Raw genomic sequence first — 16506 nt, 5'->3', positions numbered from 1 at the left:
AAAGAACAAGTTGATCTTTTTGTCTTGCTTGTTTTTAATGTTCTGGTGTTGTTTTATTGTTTAGCCTCGCCACTAACAGCTCTGGTTTGCCGTTTAAAGCGGAGTTAATGATCTTCAGGTCACAAATTAATACAATTCTTTGAATTGTATTCCAGGACTTGTGCTGCTATGATTTTTTACTTCGTCGTCTCCATCGATGATTCTTACGACCATTGACTTTTTCCATTTCAGTGACTTCTACTGCTCTGCAGTTAAAGTTTGTATGCGTGACATCATTTGTTCTGCTTTTAGGCCAATTGCGTTACTTACCTCACTCAAAAATGGCTTCTGAACTCACTTAATGAACTTTAATTTTCATGAACATTTACTAGTTAAAGATCAATAGTGTGCATCTAAGTATTGCCAAACGTATATGCCCTAATTCTTCAGTATTGGAGTCTTGAGTTTTTGATTTCGAATATTATTTCTGAAAAAGCTCCATTAGGGTTTTTCCCTATAGAGCGTATGCGTCTCTTAAAAATGACAGTCCGAATCTAACCCAAAAAGTCTATTAAAGGACTGGATGTCAATCTGTCTATCTTATATTTTTAGTCGTTACAATTTCATAGGAGGCCACAAGCGTCTATTGCGGTTATTTTCCGGCAATCTGCCGGCTATGTTTTATTTATCAGAAATCTAAGTCAATTAGAGCGCAAAGCTGAGGGCGCTGGTACCTTAAGTTGACCTGAAAAATGACCTGCCTTAAGTTGACCTGAAGGTTATCATCAGAACTACACGTAACTTATTTAGACCTAAATTTGACTTTTAAAGTATCAGATGGAGAGGTTTTGTTGAGGCGTCGATTTATTTTTTAGCCCAATAACAAATTAAATATACTCTGAGTATGAATTCATTTTTTTACCACACACTTTAAATTTAAGAACATTTATCATACTTCATAATTTCTGAATTTATGTAGGAGAGAATTTGAGGAGCTTTGAGCCGGTCTTTGACATTTGTTTGATAGTTGTTGAGAGTTGTTGTTTAAAGATTGTTTTTGAAATTTTTTGCATTCGATGTCAACTTCTGTTATGCCACAACTCGCTGGCAATTTTCTGGTCTGATCTGGTGGTGCAAAATGGAACGATGCTTTTAGCTGTTTGTAATTTTTTAGCCAATCAGAAAATGGCATCAGAGCGTATCCTTTTTCTAGCCACGAATCGTACGCTCTTCGCTTTTCAGGGTCACATAAAACTGTTTTCGCTTCGGTCAGTTTCTTGAAAAGGTCATCCGATGTCTGATTGGCGTCTGTCAATTTGTCCGGATGTGAAGCGAGTGATTTGAGTCTGAATTCAGTCTGTATTTGTTCAACACTGGCCAATTTAGGAACTCCTGAAACAGTCAAAATGACACAGTTCCTATTTAGAATATAAGTTTTGAGAAGAATATAGTTTAGAATATAGTTTATAAGAAGGGACATACTTAGCGCACTCTCATTACTCTTAGATTACCTCGTGTGATTACACTCTTAGATTATAACAGAAAATAGATTATCATTATCCGATTTCTCATGCAAAAGGGGACACACGATAAAAGTCCTATTTACAAAAGAGATCGTTGAAGCTTACAAGATTTCTACGAGCTTAACAATAGGGTATTTGTCATGCCATTTTTCAACTAACATTATTTATTTCTTAACTAGTCTACCGGAAATTGTGATGATTCCCCGATCGAAGTTCCTTTATGTTCCTTTAAGATGCAGATAAGTTCCTTTACTATTAATTAAAGTAAGATAGCCTCTAATATACCTGCCGCATAATGGTATGCGACTCAAAGAACCACGGCTAAAGTTTAGTTTTATAATATTCGTTGTACAATGTAATTCTAATGAGTAGAGTTCTGAAAAATTTTAATCAGCTGCCACATGTATAAGCATCGGCTGCATTTAAGATTTTTCATGCGCTTGTAGTAGTATTATTTTTATTATACATGACTGCCCAAGGGTTGATAGTTGCAAAATGAAAGACAACTTTCCGTTAATCAAAGTGTTCACAGAAATACCAGAGAAGAATTTGGCCGCAATTAATATTTCAATAATTGGTTTTTTTCTCTGCCAATCAAAAATGACGACGAATAACCATTGAATTTATAAATCAAAGCATTTCGAGAATATTCTAGTAAACAATTTTTTTCTGATTTTTCTTTCCGCTATTTATCAGTTTTAATCATGTTATCAGTTTTATGTAGTTTTGTAGCAACATGATTTCTGCATCCATTAAAAAAATCATTTCGGTTTTGTTTTGGTGATTAATATATTGATGGTGATGGGATGAGATCGTGGTTTGTCTCGTTTTTCAACTTCCTTGTGATGTTACCCGCAAATTTTCTTGGATGTTTTTGTTCAAGCATCAAGGAAATATCACAAGTAAGATTCAATAGACTCTGTTGTGTCATGGCAAATGTGTTTGTTGAGTGCTTTACTTTCAAGTCAACGCAGCTTTTTAGCTGGCAGCTGTCAATGTCAAATCGATAAGCGAAAAGCTAGAACTTCTCTGCGATAGTTTGATATTAATAGCCGCACAGCGACAGCTGGGTCTATTATTGGCCTTCTATTGGTTTTTAAGATTCAAAGAATTTGAATTGTATTGGGGTGCTGTCTTTTTTTAGATCTGTTCACTCATTTTCACGATTTTTGAAGTCAAATTGGAGTAGTGATTTTGGTCACGCCAAAACAGGATGTGGAGCGAAAAAGCGGGTGGTTTTGCAGCGTAAAATTTTTCCGCTCTAATTTTAAAGTGAAGTGAGAAAACGATGTTTGAACCAATAATCGCTTTCTCGCTTGTGGTTTTTTGCCCACATGCGGCATTTTCACTTTGATTTTTACTGTTTTTTCGATTTTTTGGATTGGATTTTTTTCGAAATGGTTTTCCCAATCCATCCATAGTTCATTCTATGCCTAGTTTTTTTGTTAGAATCAAATTTACATTTCTTGTTAGTGGTTTTTTGTCCTCGCTAGCGGCATTTTGCTATTAATTTTCTGTTTTTTTGTTTTTTTATCTGATTGTTGTAGAAATGGTTTTCCGAATTCACTCATGGTCTGTTCTAGGTCTAGTTTTTTGTTTAGTCAATAAAAATTCTTTTAATTGTACGTCAGGAATTGTCCTGCTATGTTTTTTTTATTTCGTCGCGATTTTTGTTACGACCATATGACACAACCACTTCAAATCTGCTTTTTCTTCATTAGTTCATGTAATTTCAGCTGAAGTGCGTGCGTGACGTCTTTTTTCGCTCTCAGTGGAGCGAGTTTTTTTGTTCATTTGCGTGATTAAATTTTGGTCAAACTTGACTTACCTCTCATAAAAATGACCTCCTCACTTTGAAATTGACTTTATTTACTTTAATTCAAAGAGATAAGGTCAAATGGGTGTGTGTCACTCTAAATGAAGGTTATTTGAGAGCAGCTAATAGAGACAGCAAAAACTTATGCAGATTTTTAATCAAAATATAACATATCAGCCTTCAATAGAAAGACGAATTTTTTGATCTGTCTTTTTACTGTTTTGTTTAGACCGCAGATCTACGAAGCTATTGCGGCTTTTTTCTGGCAATCTGACAGCTATGTTCTTGAATTTGCCTAATTGAAAGTAATTGAAAAGAGATTTTTATTATAATGATTGTATTTCTGCAAAATCTCGGTTTACGCATGATTGTTTTGTTTTTAATTCATAGCTGATTGTTGGATTATAAGTTTTCTAATGAAAATTATACTCGAGTAGCATACGAAAGTGGCGTATACCTAATGAGTTTCCTATTGGTAAAATTTATTGGAATCTATTTACTATCCTATTTATATCCTATCCTAATCCTATTACTTATTTCTTATTGGGATACATTTTTTAGTATCTTTTTTGTCTTCGGTCGCAGCTGTGTTTTTAAAAGTTTATTTCGTGGCTTATTGTCTGGCAGCCTTCCCGTTATGTTTGTCGGTGTTTAATTTGTTCTGACCGATATATCAACTGTCATTTGAGGACCATTCGTCCGATCATTGCTTAACTGTTTTGAAACTCACCCAATATTGAATAGTACGACTCTTTCTCTTTGTTGAGGAGATCCATTTGATGTGTTGAGTTGAAAAGAATCTTTGATATTAAGATTAGCAGATTTTGTAAATATACACTGTCGGTAACTGAATAAATGTATGAAAATTGATTCCAAATTTCCTTGACGAAGTAGACCGACTGATTTTGAAAGTTATTAAGTTTATGGGACAGACAAGTGATCAGTTGTTAGAGCGCTGTATGGCATAAACTGAAGAGCATCAGGTCAAGTATGTAATGCGAAGTAGTGTGTATAGGAGTATGGTGCGGGAGGGAGGAATGGTCTTGTATCTTAATCCCTCTTGAGCAGGTGGCGTGATAATAATATGTACACATGCACTATATGTGACATCACAAGCCTTACTAATTTTATGTACTCTATTTCTTGTTGTTCATTGGCGAGGTACTTGAATATATAATTGATTGTTAACGGAAAATGATGTCGCTTCATTAAAATGCACATTGTATAATATTGTTTGAGTATTCGTGGCTAACACAGTACTAACATGTACATACAAAGTTTCGGGGTAGGCGAAATGTACTTTTCAACTTTTGTATTAGAGTTTTTCTTCAAGGTATGAAAATCGAATTGATAATTTCACCAGTTTAAGGAAATACCCAACAAAAACTCATTTTTAGACAGCCCACACAAACGGGTCTAGCTATCTGCAAACGAATCAAAGTTATCTTCTTAGAAGTTGCCATTATGATGGTTTGCTTGTGTTTACAGCGCAGTTATGGTGACACGTGGGCCAATTAGCCAACCAGAGAAGAGGAAGTATACCATGGTCATCAAGGACGACCCCTCCATGCCCTACCTCCGGACAGAGGGCATTCTGGCTCTTGCTCATCATGAGGTATACAATAATACAATAAACTCTAGGACTCGCCCTTTCGACTCCTTCATCTTAATCTGATTGCTCAATTCTAGCACTAGGCTTATGAAAAATTATTCTCAACTGAATTGCCTGTGAAAAGACTAACTAGTTTTTAATAGCCGCAAAGCGGTAGCTGAGGTGGTGATAGTTGGGGCCTACTTTTGGTTTTTTACAATTCAGAGAATTTGAACTGCATTGAGCGCTGTCTTTTTACGACTCGAAGAAGTGTCCTTTTTAATCAATTTTATTGGAGTGAATTTTGAAGTACGAAATGAAACGCGTGAAAAACTTTGGAATGGTTTGGATGCTGAACAAAGCTGAAAAGAGTGGAACGAAAAGAGAGTGGTTTTTGTTCCTATCGCTGTTTTCGAGAGAGCGAGAAATTGAGGTGTGAAAAAATTTGTCAGCGAGCGAAATTTTTTGCTCAAGTTCGGCTTTTAAAAGCAGTTTATTGGTTAGGAAATTTAATTGTAATATTGTATTTTTTTAGGCATGTTTTCAATGTTTCTGATAATTGATATGAGTTTTATGCTAGTTTTCTTCTATTTTACTGATTTTTAGTCGAACTTTAACGATTTTTCGCCCATTGTTTTGTTTTACTGCTCTAAGTGAGATTTGAATGGACGACTATTACTTAGGTATGTTTAAGTACAACGTGATTGCAGTTGAAAAAATGGCAAAAAATCAGAAACTCTGAACTATTTTTCTTTTTTTTTGGCGTTTTTTTCTTTTTTTTAATTTTTTTTCTAACCTTAGACATGTTTTCAGCCGATAATGATTGGGCTATTGTTTGGCGAGTATTTCATTACTCTGTGTGCTCAAAGGATGTTTTCTGGCTTTATGTTCCCTTGTAATTTTAAAAGATCAATTACTTTTTGTCGTTTTTTTTTTAGTTGAAGTTGTTTTAGTTTTTAAATGCTTTTGGTATTCTTCAAATTTTTATAGCATTCGGTGAAATTTGTACCTGAAATTATTTTTTTGTCGCTTTGTCTTTTTTATGGAATTGATATTAGTTGTGAGTTATTTTTGTAAAACATAATTGAGTAATTAAGCAATTTTCTGGCCGATTTTCTTCTGTTTTTTTGTTTATTTTTGCTTATTTCTTCGTTATTGTGCTGTTCCATACTTTTTCTTATTGGCCTATTAATTTGGAGTTATTCTAGAATTGTTGCTTTGGGCTTCCAGTGGATGCTACACAGGAAACTTCAATGAAATAAATAACACAAAATTCTTTTTTTTTTTCATTCTTCAAATTTTTATGTTATTTAATATAAATCTACAAAATGTTGGGTGGGTGAAGGCCTGGTCAAAAGGAGTAATAAAAGATATTTGAACATTTTTTGGTGGGAAATACCATTTTAGCAATTTGGTAGCTGAATTTTGGGAAAATTTTATTTTTTTCCATTTCCTTCCCTTACCACCATTTTCTCTTCCTGAAAATTGTTTTATTGGTTTTTGTGTCAATTTGTAGTTGTTTGAAGAATTACCACTAACATTGTTGCTTGGTCTTTTCCTCTTAGTTGTTTTGGAGTCGAAGCTTATAAAGAATTTTTTTAGTTGCCTTAGCAGCTTCTCTTTTCCGATACGTTTCAGTTTTTTATTTTTCTGTTTTTGTTTCAAAGTGATAAGTATTTTTATGTTCATATTCATTATGTCAGTTAGGGTGGTCAAGTTTTTAAGTCGTTTCAGGGATTCTTCCGGCGATTATTTTAAGATCTGACCACACATTTTCATGATTTTCGAAGGCAAATTGATGATCTTGGTCACGCCGAAACAGGAAGTGGAGCACAAAACCGAGTGGTTTACTTTTTTACCGTAATTTTAAAGCAGAGTAAGAAAACTGTGTTTGTACAAAGAGTAGCTTTCAATGTAGTGGTTTGGTTACGCGGCAATTTTTACTGATCTTTCGATTTTTTAACGGATGTTTTTTAAACTGCTTTTCCAATTCATGACCCATTCTAGTCTAATTTTTTGTTTAGTCAATGAAAATTCTTCATTTGTTTCAGGACTTGTCCTTCTACGCTTTTTTGTGTTAAGATTTTTGTTACAACCATTTGACGTCACAATTACGTCACAATCTGCGTTTAGTTCCTTTGATCATGCAATTTCAACTGAAGTGCGTGCGTGACGTCATCTTTCACTCTTAGTGGAGAGATTTTGTTGGTCATTCGAATTTGGTGATTAAGTTTTTGGTTACACATGACTTACCTAAATCTCAAGATTGACTTCCTCACTCTGAAGTTGGCTTTTCTTTACTGTAATTCACAGAGATAAGGTCAAGTGACTGCGGGTCAATTGGATTTTATTTGAGAGCCGCTATTAGAAGCAGCAAAGGGTTTAAGCAGATTCCGAATCAAAACTTAGCATCTCAGCATTTAATTGAAATAAGTATATTTTTGGTCTGTTTTTCTACCTTTTTTTACCGTCTTTTTGATGCTGCAGATCTATGAAACTATTGGAGCTACTTTCTGGCTCGACTTTAATTATACTTAGCATCTCAGCATTTAATTGAAATAAGTATATTTTTGGTCTGTTTTTCTACCTTTTTTACCGTCTTTTTGATGCTGCAGATCTACGAAACTATTGGAGCTACTCTCTGGCTCGACTTTAATTACACCGCAAATAAGTGAAGCAATATCCTCATTGGTGACATAATGACTTTATTCTACGTCTCCATACTCAGTTTTATAGGATTCCAATGCTAGAAGGTCAAAAGTTTTTGATAACTGCAAACTAAAAGCTGAGAAAGTTATCTAGCGTTACTCTTAGTTTTCTCATTTCAAAGAATGGAGTTCCGGTGAGAGTCTTATTTATCAATAATTTTGTTGAAGTGTATCTACAACAAGAAATGCCACACGCTAAAAGTAAGTTCTGGGCAAACTGCTGAACTACATGTAAGAGCAGAGTAGTGGTTTTGCTTTCACGCCTTATTTTTCAGAGAAACTGTTACGCGTGCGTTTTGTTTTTAGAGTTAGTGAGCAGTTTTTGGAGTTATTAGACTTCTTGATTTTTTTAAATTGCTATAGTTATTTCTACGTTTAGCAATCCATGTTTGCAATTTTTTGTTCAATTTAAATTGAGCGGAAATACTATTTCAGTGGAAAGTTCGACAAAATTATCACAACATTACGAAAAAAAATTGTGAAGGAATTTGTGGTACGTACACTTTTTTATTTTGATCTTTCGGGATATCTGCGGAATCATTAGGTTTATCGCTATTGGATTTTGATTCCTTGTTGCTAAACTTTATTTAAAATCTACATACGATTTTTCTAGTTTGTTCATTTTCTGATTCAGAACGTTTTCTGGTCCTCACAGAAATGTTTTTCCAGTCAGAATTGTAAATATTTATTATTGACAGAAAGCGTAATCTGCTGATTGTTGAGTTTAGTGGCTGTTTTTTGCACGTTCTTGAGCTAGATCATTTGAAAAGGTTTGTTCCACTGTCCTCGGTGTGAAGGCTGAACTGTTATCTATCTTTGTTCTGTTAGGTTAACTTTGAGGTTAAATAACAAGGTGCTCTTGTTTGGTATCAAAGCACAAACCTTACATCCATTTTCCGGTTACAATGATCTTTTCCTGACTTTACATAAACCTTATTGCAACAGAAATCAATTTATATACTGGCGGCAATATCATCAAAACTAGGAAGTTGATCATCAGCATCAACTTTCTTGGGGCCCAAAGAACCTATTTCAAACCTGCTTGCGGTTTGGGGTAAATTTGCATCAGTTTAACCGGGATTCCAGTCAAATTACCTCAAGCGGTTGTTACTTCTCGTGACCTAGTGGTTTTGCTTTCACGCCTTATTTTTCAGAGAAACTGTTACGCGTGCGTTTTGTTTTTAGAGTTAGTGAGCAGTTTTTGGAGTTATTAGACTTCTTAATTTTTTTAAATTGCTATAGTTATTTCTACGTTTAGCAATACATGTTTGCAATTTTTTGTTCAATTTAAATTGAGCGGAAATACTATTTCAGTGGAAAGTTCGACAAAATTATCACAAAATTACGAAAAAAAAATTGTGAAGGAATTTGTGGTTCGTACACTTTTTTATTTTGATCTTTCGGGATATCTGCGGAATCATTAGGTTTATCGCTATTGGATTTTGATTCCTTGTTGCTAAACTTTATTTAAAATCTACATACGATTTTTCTAGTTTGTTCATTTTCTGATTCAGAACGTTTTCTGGTCCTTACAGAAATGTTTTTCCAGTCAGAATTGTAAATATTTATTATTGACAGAAAGCGTAATCTGCTGATTGTTGAGTTTAGTGACTGTTTTTTGCACGTTCTTGAGCTAGATCATTTGAAAAGGTTTGTTCCACTGTCCTCGGTGTGAAGGCTGAACTGTTATCTATCTTTGTTCTGTTAGGTTAACTTTGAGGTTAAATAACAAGGTGCTCTTGTTTGGTATCAAAGCACAAACCTTACATCCATTTTCCGGTTACAATGATCTTTTCCTGACTTTACATAAACCTTATTGCAACAGAAATCAATTTATATACTGGCGGCAATATCATCAAAACTAGGAAGTTGATCATCAGCATCAACTTTCTTGGGGCCCAAAGAACCTATTTTAAACCTGCTTGCGGTTTGGGGTAAATTTGCATCAGTTTAACCGGGATTCCAGTCAAATTACCTCAAGCGGTTGTTACTTCTCGTGACCTAGCAATGTTATCGGGGCCGGTGAAAGTCCGTGTTACTCGTCCCCGCTGCCAGATTCCTCTTGGGTTGAAATCCTAGAGAAGCCAGGCATTATTCTCTTTCAAGGGTTCAATTCCATTACTCGGTCAGCAGTCACTTCCAAATTTGCTGGAGTCACTGCTTTACCTGCATCCACGCCGAAGACTTCGATATCAGTGTCTCCTTGAATACGGCTACTGGAACGTTGCAGAAGAGTCTGCCGAGCAGAAAGTGGCTAGCTGCAAGTGGATTGTCATATTCGATGTTGCTTGGCACGTGGGTGAGTGGAAGCGAGTTGACGAGAAACTCGGCTTCGCTGACGATTGTGGCAAAACCATCAGGCGTGAGTTTTGCTGAACCAAGGTTCACAAGAGCTCGTTTTATGTACTGAACGAGCTTTACGTCATAATGATAACGCTTGCTCAAATTTCTGCTGGGGTAAGGCTGAGTGGCTATCTATCTTCATTCTTTTATGTTAACTTTGAGGTTCAGTTAAATAAATTACTCTTGTTTGGCTTCAAAACACAACGTTTACATCCAATTTTCTGTTACATAGATCTTTTACTGACTTTATTGCAGCAGAAACCAAATTATATAATGGTGGCAAAATCATCAAAACTAGGAGGTTAATCATCAATATTAACATCATTTCTTTTTTGCCTTTTTGTTTTTTGGGGCCTGGAAAGGGTTGTTTTTGTTATCGGTTTTTATCAAATGTTATAAAGGTTATCGAAAAATCAAAAAGCCAGGGAGGTGAGAAAATCTACCTGATATTATATTGTTTCCTTGTTTGGCTCTGGTCTTTTTCTGGTCCGTGAAAGGTTTCCAGGCCAGAATTGTTAACATTATTGTGGTCAGAAGTAGCAAAATGTTGAATTTTGAGTTCGGATGATGATTTCAGGGCCATTGTTAGTTTTAAAAATTTTGAAGATTTTTATGCGACATGACGTGCTTGCTATTATATTATAATCACCCTTTTCCTGTTTAAAAAGGCGAGATAAGTAGCCTTTAACCGTTAATAGGATTCATTTTACAGACCCTTCCCCCAATTGCCGCTTCCTACAACTAGTTACTATTTAGATTTTACTTTATCGTTACTATGCCAAAATCATAGCGCGTGGGGCTTAAATGTTTATTCGCGTTAGACGCAGGGGAGAGGTCTGATTAGTATTCGTACTTGTTTAGGTTGGAACCCATTTTGTCCGTTTCTACAATGATGCCCTGCAGCCTTGGAGTGGCCATAGACAGAGCTACAAGTTAAGGAAAAGGAGTCACGTGACTGGGCTGCACACGGAAGAGGGTCTGGCCACTCTTGCCAGTCTGTTTGCTGCCAGGTGCAAGTACCTCTACAAACCAGCGCTCCTCTATTGTTAGTGTTCATTTTCCTTGACTTCTTCTCTTAATAACTATTTATTTTTAATTACTCTGGATGGTTGAAGCAATTATTGTAGTCGAGTGTGTCTTTTTAATGCAAAATTATTGCTTGGCTGTTTTTGATTTCTCGAGTAAATTTCAAACCATTGAATTTTATAGTTTGTGTGATCTAGATAGCGCTTTCCTACAATATTAAGCACTTGAACTGAGTTGGCCCCAGCTTACTACTAGACGTGAAATGAAAAGTGCGACAAAGTCAGCCATAATTTGAAAATTCTTATATTAAAACTTTTTGTCAACCCGGGATCATATACCGGGAGAAAATTCGACAGTGCCTAATTTTGAATTGATCTTTGTTGTTGTTGTTGCTTAGACATAGCGTGCATGTCGACAGTGATGGGCTTCCGTGAACTGTACGAACACATTGGTGGTTTGGAACCGGATCCAGACTTGAGATGGCGTCTAGTGTACCGTGTGAAACGAGCTATGGAGTCGGAAGAGGTCGGTGGCTATGGCAAAGACCAGTGCTACTTGGCAGGTGCAGTGAAGATTCTGCTGAACAGGAAGAGAATCGACTTCCCTCTTTTGTTCACGGGGAAGTTGTGCTATGATGAGGTGGATAAAGTGAAGAGAATTATCAGAAAAGATGGTTGCCTCAAACCTCCTTACTTTGCGTTAGTCTATTTACTTTAATTACAAATTTTTTTACCATTTATTGCTTGAACTAGCCCTTCTTCCTCAAAAATGCAAAAGAGACATTCAGAATCAAATTACGGGAATAATAGGACTGAAATAATAGCAAGACCCTTAAGACGTTGCAAAAGTCACTTACAGCAAGGAGTAGACAAGGAAAAGTAAGGAAAACTTTTAACTAGTGGATTTTTTGAATTTTGGAGATATCGATATTTTGAATTTTGCCTGACCCAAAGTTATTTCAATAATCAGTTTTGTTTAAACAGATCTGGAGGGTCTAGTTCCTTCTTAGTTTTTGGCAATCTGTCTGCTAGATTTTACGTATTGACAGTTTTGCGATACACCTTTTGGCTCTTTTAAAACTCTCAAAATGGGGCTTAGGATATAAGGCGGAAGCTACGCTTGATACTATAAAGTATCTTCCAGAATTTGACATCATTACCCCCATCATCCTCGACCATACCTGATTGCAACAGAAATAAGGAGAATGGAGAATCGAATGGAGTAACGCATTCATTGCTTTAGTATAAATAATTTAGATCCAATTGGCGAGGGAAAATGTGAGAAAAAGCGAGACACATTGGAGGAGGGACTTGAAATGGGAAAAAAATGTAAATGCTCAATATTTCAATAAAAGTAAAGTTTTGATTGTATTTTGTCATATTTTCTTGTGGACACAAATGTAGTGGACACTTGACTGACGTAGTTCTAAATAGCTTCAAGCGTATTTTGAAATACCGCCCTTTCAGTGTTTTGAATGGTGCCGTCCTAATTTTTCCTAAAATTTTAGCTAGGCGAGACCAAAATTTGTAGCCATTAGACAAAAATTTTTAACTGAAATTTTGCGAAAATTGTGGAGCAACACCAATTGAAACACTGAAAAGGTGGTACTTCAAAGTATGCTTAAACCTATTTAGAACTACTTCAGTAAGTGCCCTTACATTTGTGTTCACAAGAAAATACAACAAAGATTACAAAAAAAACTTTTACTTTACTTGCGTTCTTTTTTTCGTTCTGCAATTACGTTTATTCCTTTTTAGTCCATCCGCCAACTCGCCTCTCATTTTTCTGTCATTTTTCCGTGCCAATTGGATCAAAATTATATACATAAAAGCAATGGATGCGTTACTCCATTCATTTCTCCATTCTCCCCGGAGGTTGATGGCAGAATAAATCAGCGCTGAATCATTATAGAGACTTTTTTCTTAGGATGGCCAGTACTCTGTTCATGTCCCAATTAACCCGGGCCAGTATTGATTTTTGAGTAAACATTATTGCACGAAAAATAATATGCTCAGCCTAACTCCCGCCAACGAGGTTTGATTTATATGTGATTTGAACTTCCGCGTGAGTACTTGTAACAATTAATTTGCGTAGCAAGTCGTAACCACTCAGCTAAATGGGCTTTGTGGTAATTGCCTAAAAACTAACTTATATATAAATATTGTGTATACTACTATAGTAATCACCAGTTATAAGCTACTAAAGTATGACATTATTCTGCTCAGACTTAATGTTCGGGTATGAGTATTTTCAGACTATACAGGATAAACTTAACCTGGGCGAACTCTTATGACCACAATATAATCATAATTAAGAAAAACTGCACATAAAGAAACTTAAAAAATTCTGGATATGCAATGTTTCAGAACTGAATTACGTTTTAACTCTTGAATTATGCTGGCTCAGCGCTGAAATGCTCTGACACTCAATTCCGGGTCCTTATTTCCTTCGCAATTTTCCATTATGATCGAGGATGATGGCGGTAATATTGCAAAAGGAAACAATTTATAGCATCAAGTGGATATTGAACTAACACCTTTGAGTATTTTAGTTAGTGTTCGTCAAATCTCAACAAAACTTTCGCTGAAAATTTTTTGCGTAATGGGTACAAAAAGCCTTCAGGTACTTGTTTTGGCCTACTTCAATTTTCAAATCAATTACTTGACATGAACTCGTTTCAAAATGCAGTACAGGTAAAACTACGTGACATTTGATGAAATATTATCTTCAAAAATTACTCCTAAAATATTCACACGTCAGACAATGAACGCATACTGATATTAACTATACAATAATTTTTTTACAAAACTATTGTTAAAATAAAAATTTTGTATTGATTATTCGTTTAATGTCAAATTTTTTGTTTTAAAAACGTTAATTTTGTTGAGGTCAAAGGCCCTAGAGGGGCAAAGCTGTCACTAAAACAAATTAATACAAACTGCTTATGAAATTGAATTGAAGAAGGTGAACAGATCTCTCATTTGTTTTCACAAAATCGCATGTGGCATTTTGATGTAATACGATTTTGGGCGCAGTTATACTTTTTCTGGATTTTGAAATGTAAATAATTTTATTGTTTTAATTTTTCTGTTTAGTGATATGTCATCCTACTACAAACATCTGGACCAAGCTTTTCAACTCAACTGCCTTGCTCAGATATTCCCCGATTTCCTTCAGTGTCCTACCATTAGGTACGCATGTAAACATCGAATCACAGTTGATTCTAACTTGATATGCACGTATAGAGGAGTTATCTTCGCTTTGTTAAACTCAAAAAATCGACAGATGTTACAGCATGATATATGTGAAGCAAAATTTAAAATTATTTTTTATAGTTACTTAGGAATTCTCGGAATCAGAGCATTCTATGGTTCTACTTTTTTTCACCCGATTCATTTAACCCCGCATATTTTAACGCCATATCTTTTAACCCCTCTATCATTACTAGTAGATGGGTTAAATGATAGAGGGATGAATAAATCGGTGTTAAATGACTGGGGGATAAATAAATAGGGGCAAAAAAGCGGGACACCCATTCTATATGCGGTTAATTTGCTTCAACAATTGCTTCAATTTTTCTAGCCTGTTTTTTTTTTGTCAGTTCGTTAAAACCAACTGTTCTGTGGTTTTTGTAAGATCAGAAATAGCTGGTGATTTCCGAATTGATGGCAACTGTTGTAGTTAAATTCAGCTGCTTAAATTCGCTATTATAGCAATATAAGTCTGAAGTTTTTGTTTAATCTGAAGTGACTTTCCTGATCTCTGTAAATAAAATGGCAAGAATTGATGACAGTATGACCCTGTCCTGTCAATAACCTTATGTGAACTAGCTGTAATGGCAGGCGGGGCATATTTTTTACTTCTGAATGTAAACAGATAAAATATAACCATTATTACCGTTTCAGCAAAAAAAATTGCACTTGGATCATTGTCATTGTTATTTGAAATATATTTTTGAAGTATACCTGATACTGTTTCAGATGCCCTGCCCCTATCAAGTGTGATTTCTCACCCGAGCCCTTAGATTTCTTGCCTCTGACTAAAGAGAGAAGAAATCAATTAGATGCCGACAAAGCAGCCTTAGAACTAAAACTACGCACTACTTCAGGTCACCGCTCAGCTTCAATTGACGATAGATCTGACCAAAATGACAAAAGTTTCTCGATCGAATACAATACACAACAAACCTTCAGTGACTCCTCCTCACAATACACAGCAGTTCTTCAGCAAATCGCAGTGCCTCAAAAGAGTTTAATATCTTGTGACGACTTAATACCTGTCAAAACTGGCCTTAATACAAACATGTCAAACCATAGCAAACAATTTAACGCGGAAACGGAAGTCGACGTTCAGGAAAAACCCTCGAAGAGCTCTCGGCTCTTGTCTCGGAGATCGGCGGATTTGCCCAAACTAGCGAGTGTAGATTCGGTCGAGACTTCTCCGAATAAGAAACCTGATCGAATTTTCGAGAAAAGCAAGCGAAGTTTCAGACTTAGAATGGAAAAACCACCTCCTAAATCGGCCAAAGTTATAAGTGTCAATGATCTAAGAAGCAAATTTCTAAACTAACAAACACCCACAAACTAATACATAGACTACTTTGTCCAGTAACCAGTGCAATTAAATTGTATAAAGCCAAATAAAGTATGAAAATACAGGGCCGTTAGAAAAGAGCATAACAGGATTTATTTGACCTTAAAATATCTGCTGTAGCTACTATAATAAACACTCTTGCTAAACAGGCCTTATATTGCAAAACGTACAATAAAGTCCACTGCATTACATCTTTTTATTTGCTTTAAAGGCGGTAGTTGAGCAGAGCTATTATTTACGCTCCCTTGTTTTTTAATTCGAATTATATGAGTTTAAATATTATGTCCGCTGTCCTGTTGGCAGCACTGTGTTTAGGTATGTATTTTCAAAGCAGCTTTATTCTTTCCTCATTTTTTTTTTACTGGCTCAGCTAGGCTGCGTTTATATCAATTTTGGGCCACTATTTTCAGTTTGCTGCATCGAACTGCTTTGATAGACGGTTAATATTTCTTTCTAAATTCTCCTGGGTTCAGGTTTTTTACAATTCAAAGAATTTGAATTGTATTGGGGCGCTGTCTTTTTTTAATAGCCGCGAAGCGATAGCTGAGGCTATTATTGGCCTTCTCTTTTTACAATTCAAAGAATTTGAATTGTTTTGAGGTGCTGTCTTTTTTTTAAGATCTGTTCACACATTTTCGTGATTTTTAAAGTCAAATTGGAGTAGTGATTTTGATCACGCCGAAACAGGAAGTGGAGCGAAAAAGCGAGTGGTTTTGCGGCGTGAAATTTTTTCGCTCTAAATTTAAAGTAGAGTGAGAAAACGGTGTTTGAACAAAAAATCGCTTTCTAGCTAGTGTTTTTTTTTGTTCACATGCGGCAATTTCACTTTGATATTTACTCTTTTTTCATTTTTTTTGATCGGATTTTTTCGAAATGGTTTTCCCAATCCTTTCATAGTCCGTTCTAGGTCTAGTTTTCTGTTTACTC

At 35.4% G+C, this 16506-nt stretch overlaps 2 protein-coding genes across 3 annotated transcripts in view; one reads left to right on the top strand and one right to left on the bottom strand.

Annotated features, from left to right (window-relative positions):
* The window catches only part of LOC142337253 (uncharacterized), a 28397-nt gene extending 12575 nt beyond the window's left edge, over window positions 1-15822 (top strand). For both annotated transcript variants that reach the window (XM_075386406.1, XM_075386408.1), the window contains exons 5-9: window positions 4807-4933; window positions 10822-11005; window positions 11384-11684; window positions 14082-14177; window positions 14967-15822. In XM_075386406.1, coding sequence (XP_075242521.1) covers window positions 4807-4933; window positions 10822-11005; window positions 11384-11684; window positions 14082-14177; window positions 14967-15555 — 1297 coding nt within the window. In that variant the 3' untranslated portion in view covers window positions 15556-15822. The remainder of the gene's footprint in view (window positions 1-4806; window positions 4934-10821; window positions 11006-11383; window positions 11685-14081; window positions 14178-14966) is intronic.
* On the bottom strand, window positions 872-4319 carry LOC142337252 (J domain-containing protein-like). The gene is made up of 2 exons (XM_075386405.1): window positions 4049-4319; window positions 872-1371 (listed from the first exon to the last, which is right to left on the bottom strand). The coding sequence occupies exons 1-2, from the start codon at window positions 4092-4094 to the stop codon at window positions 929-931; spliced, it is 489 nt and encodes a 162-aa protein (XP_075242520.1). The 5' UTR covers window positions 4095-4319; the 3' UTR covers window positions 872-928.
* Window positions 15823-16506: the final 684 nt, after the last annotated feature.

The sequence above is a fragment of the Convolutriloba macropyga genome, chromosome 3 (assembly GCF_964194025.1).
Source record: "Convolutriloba macropyga chromosome 3, txConMacr16.3, whole genome shotgun sequence".
Lineage (NCBI taxonomy): Eukaryota > Metazoa > Xenacoelomorpha > Acoela > Convolutidae > Convolutriloba > Convolutriloba macropyga.
This window is presented reverse-complemented; position numbering and strand designations above follow the sequence as displayed.

Bases quoted from the DNA above. Each gene is read 5' to 3' on its own strand.
- LOC142337252 (XM_075386405.1), bottom strand. From the start codon at position 4,094: ATGGATCTCCTCAACAAAGAGAAAGAGTCGTACTATTCAATATTGG. The intron at 1,372-4,048 runs GTGAGTTTCAAA...TGACTGTTTCAG, and splicing joins GTCGTACTATTCAATATTGG to GAGTTCCTAAATTGGCCAGT.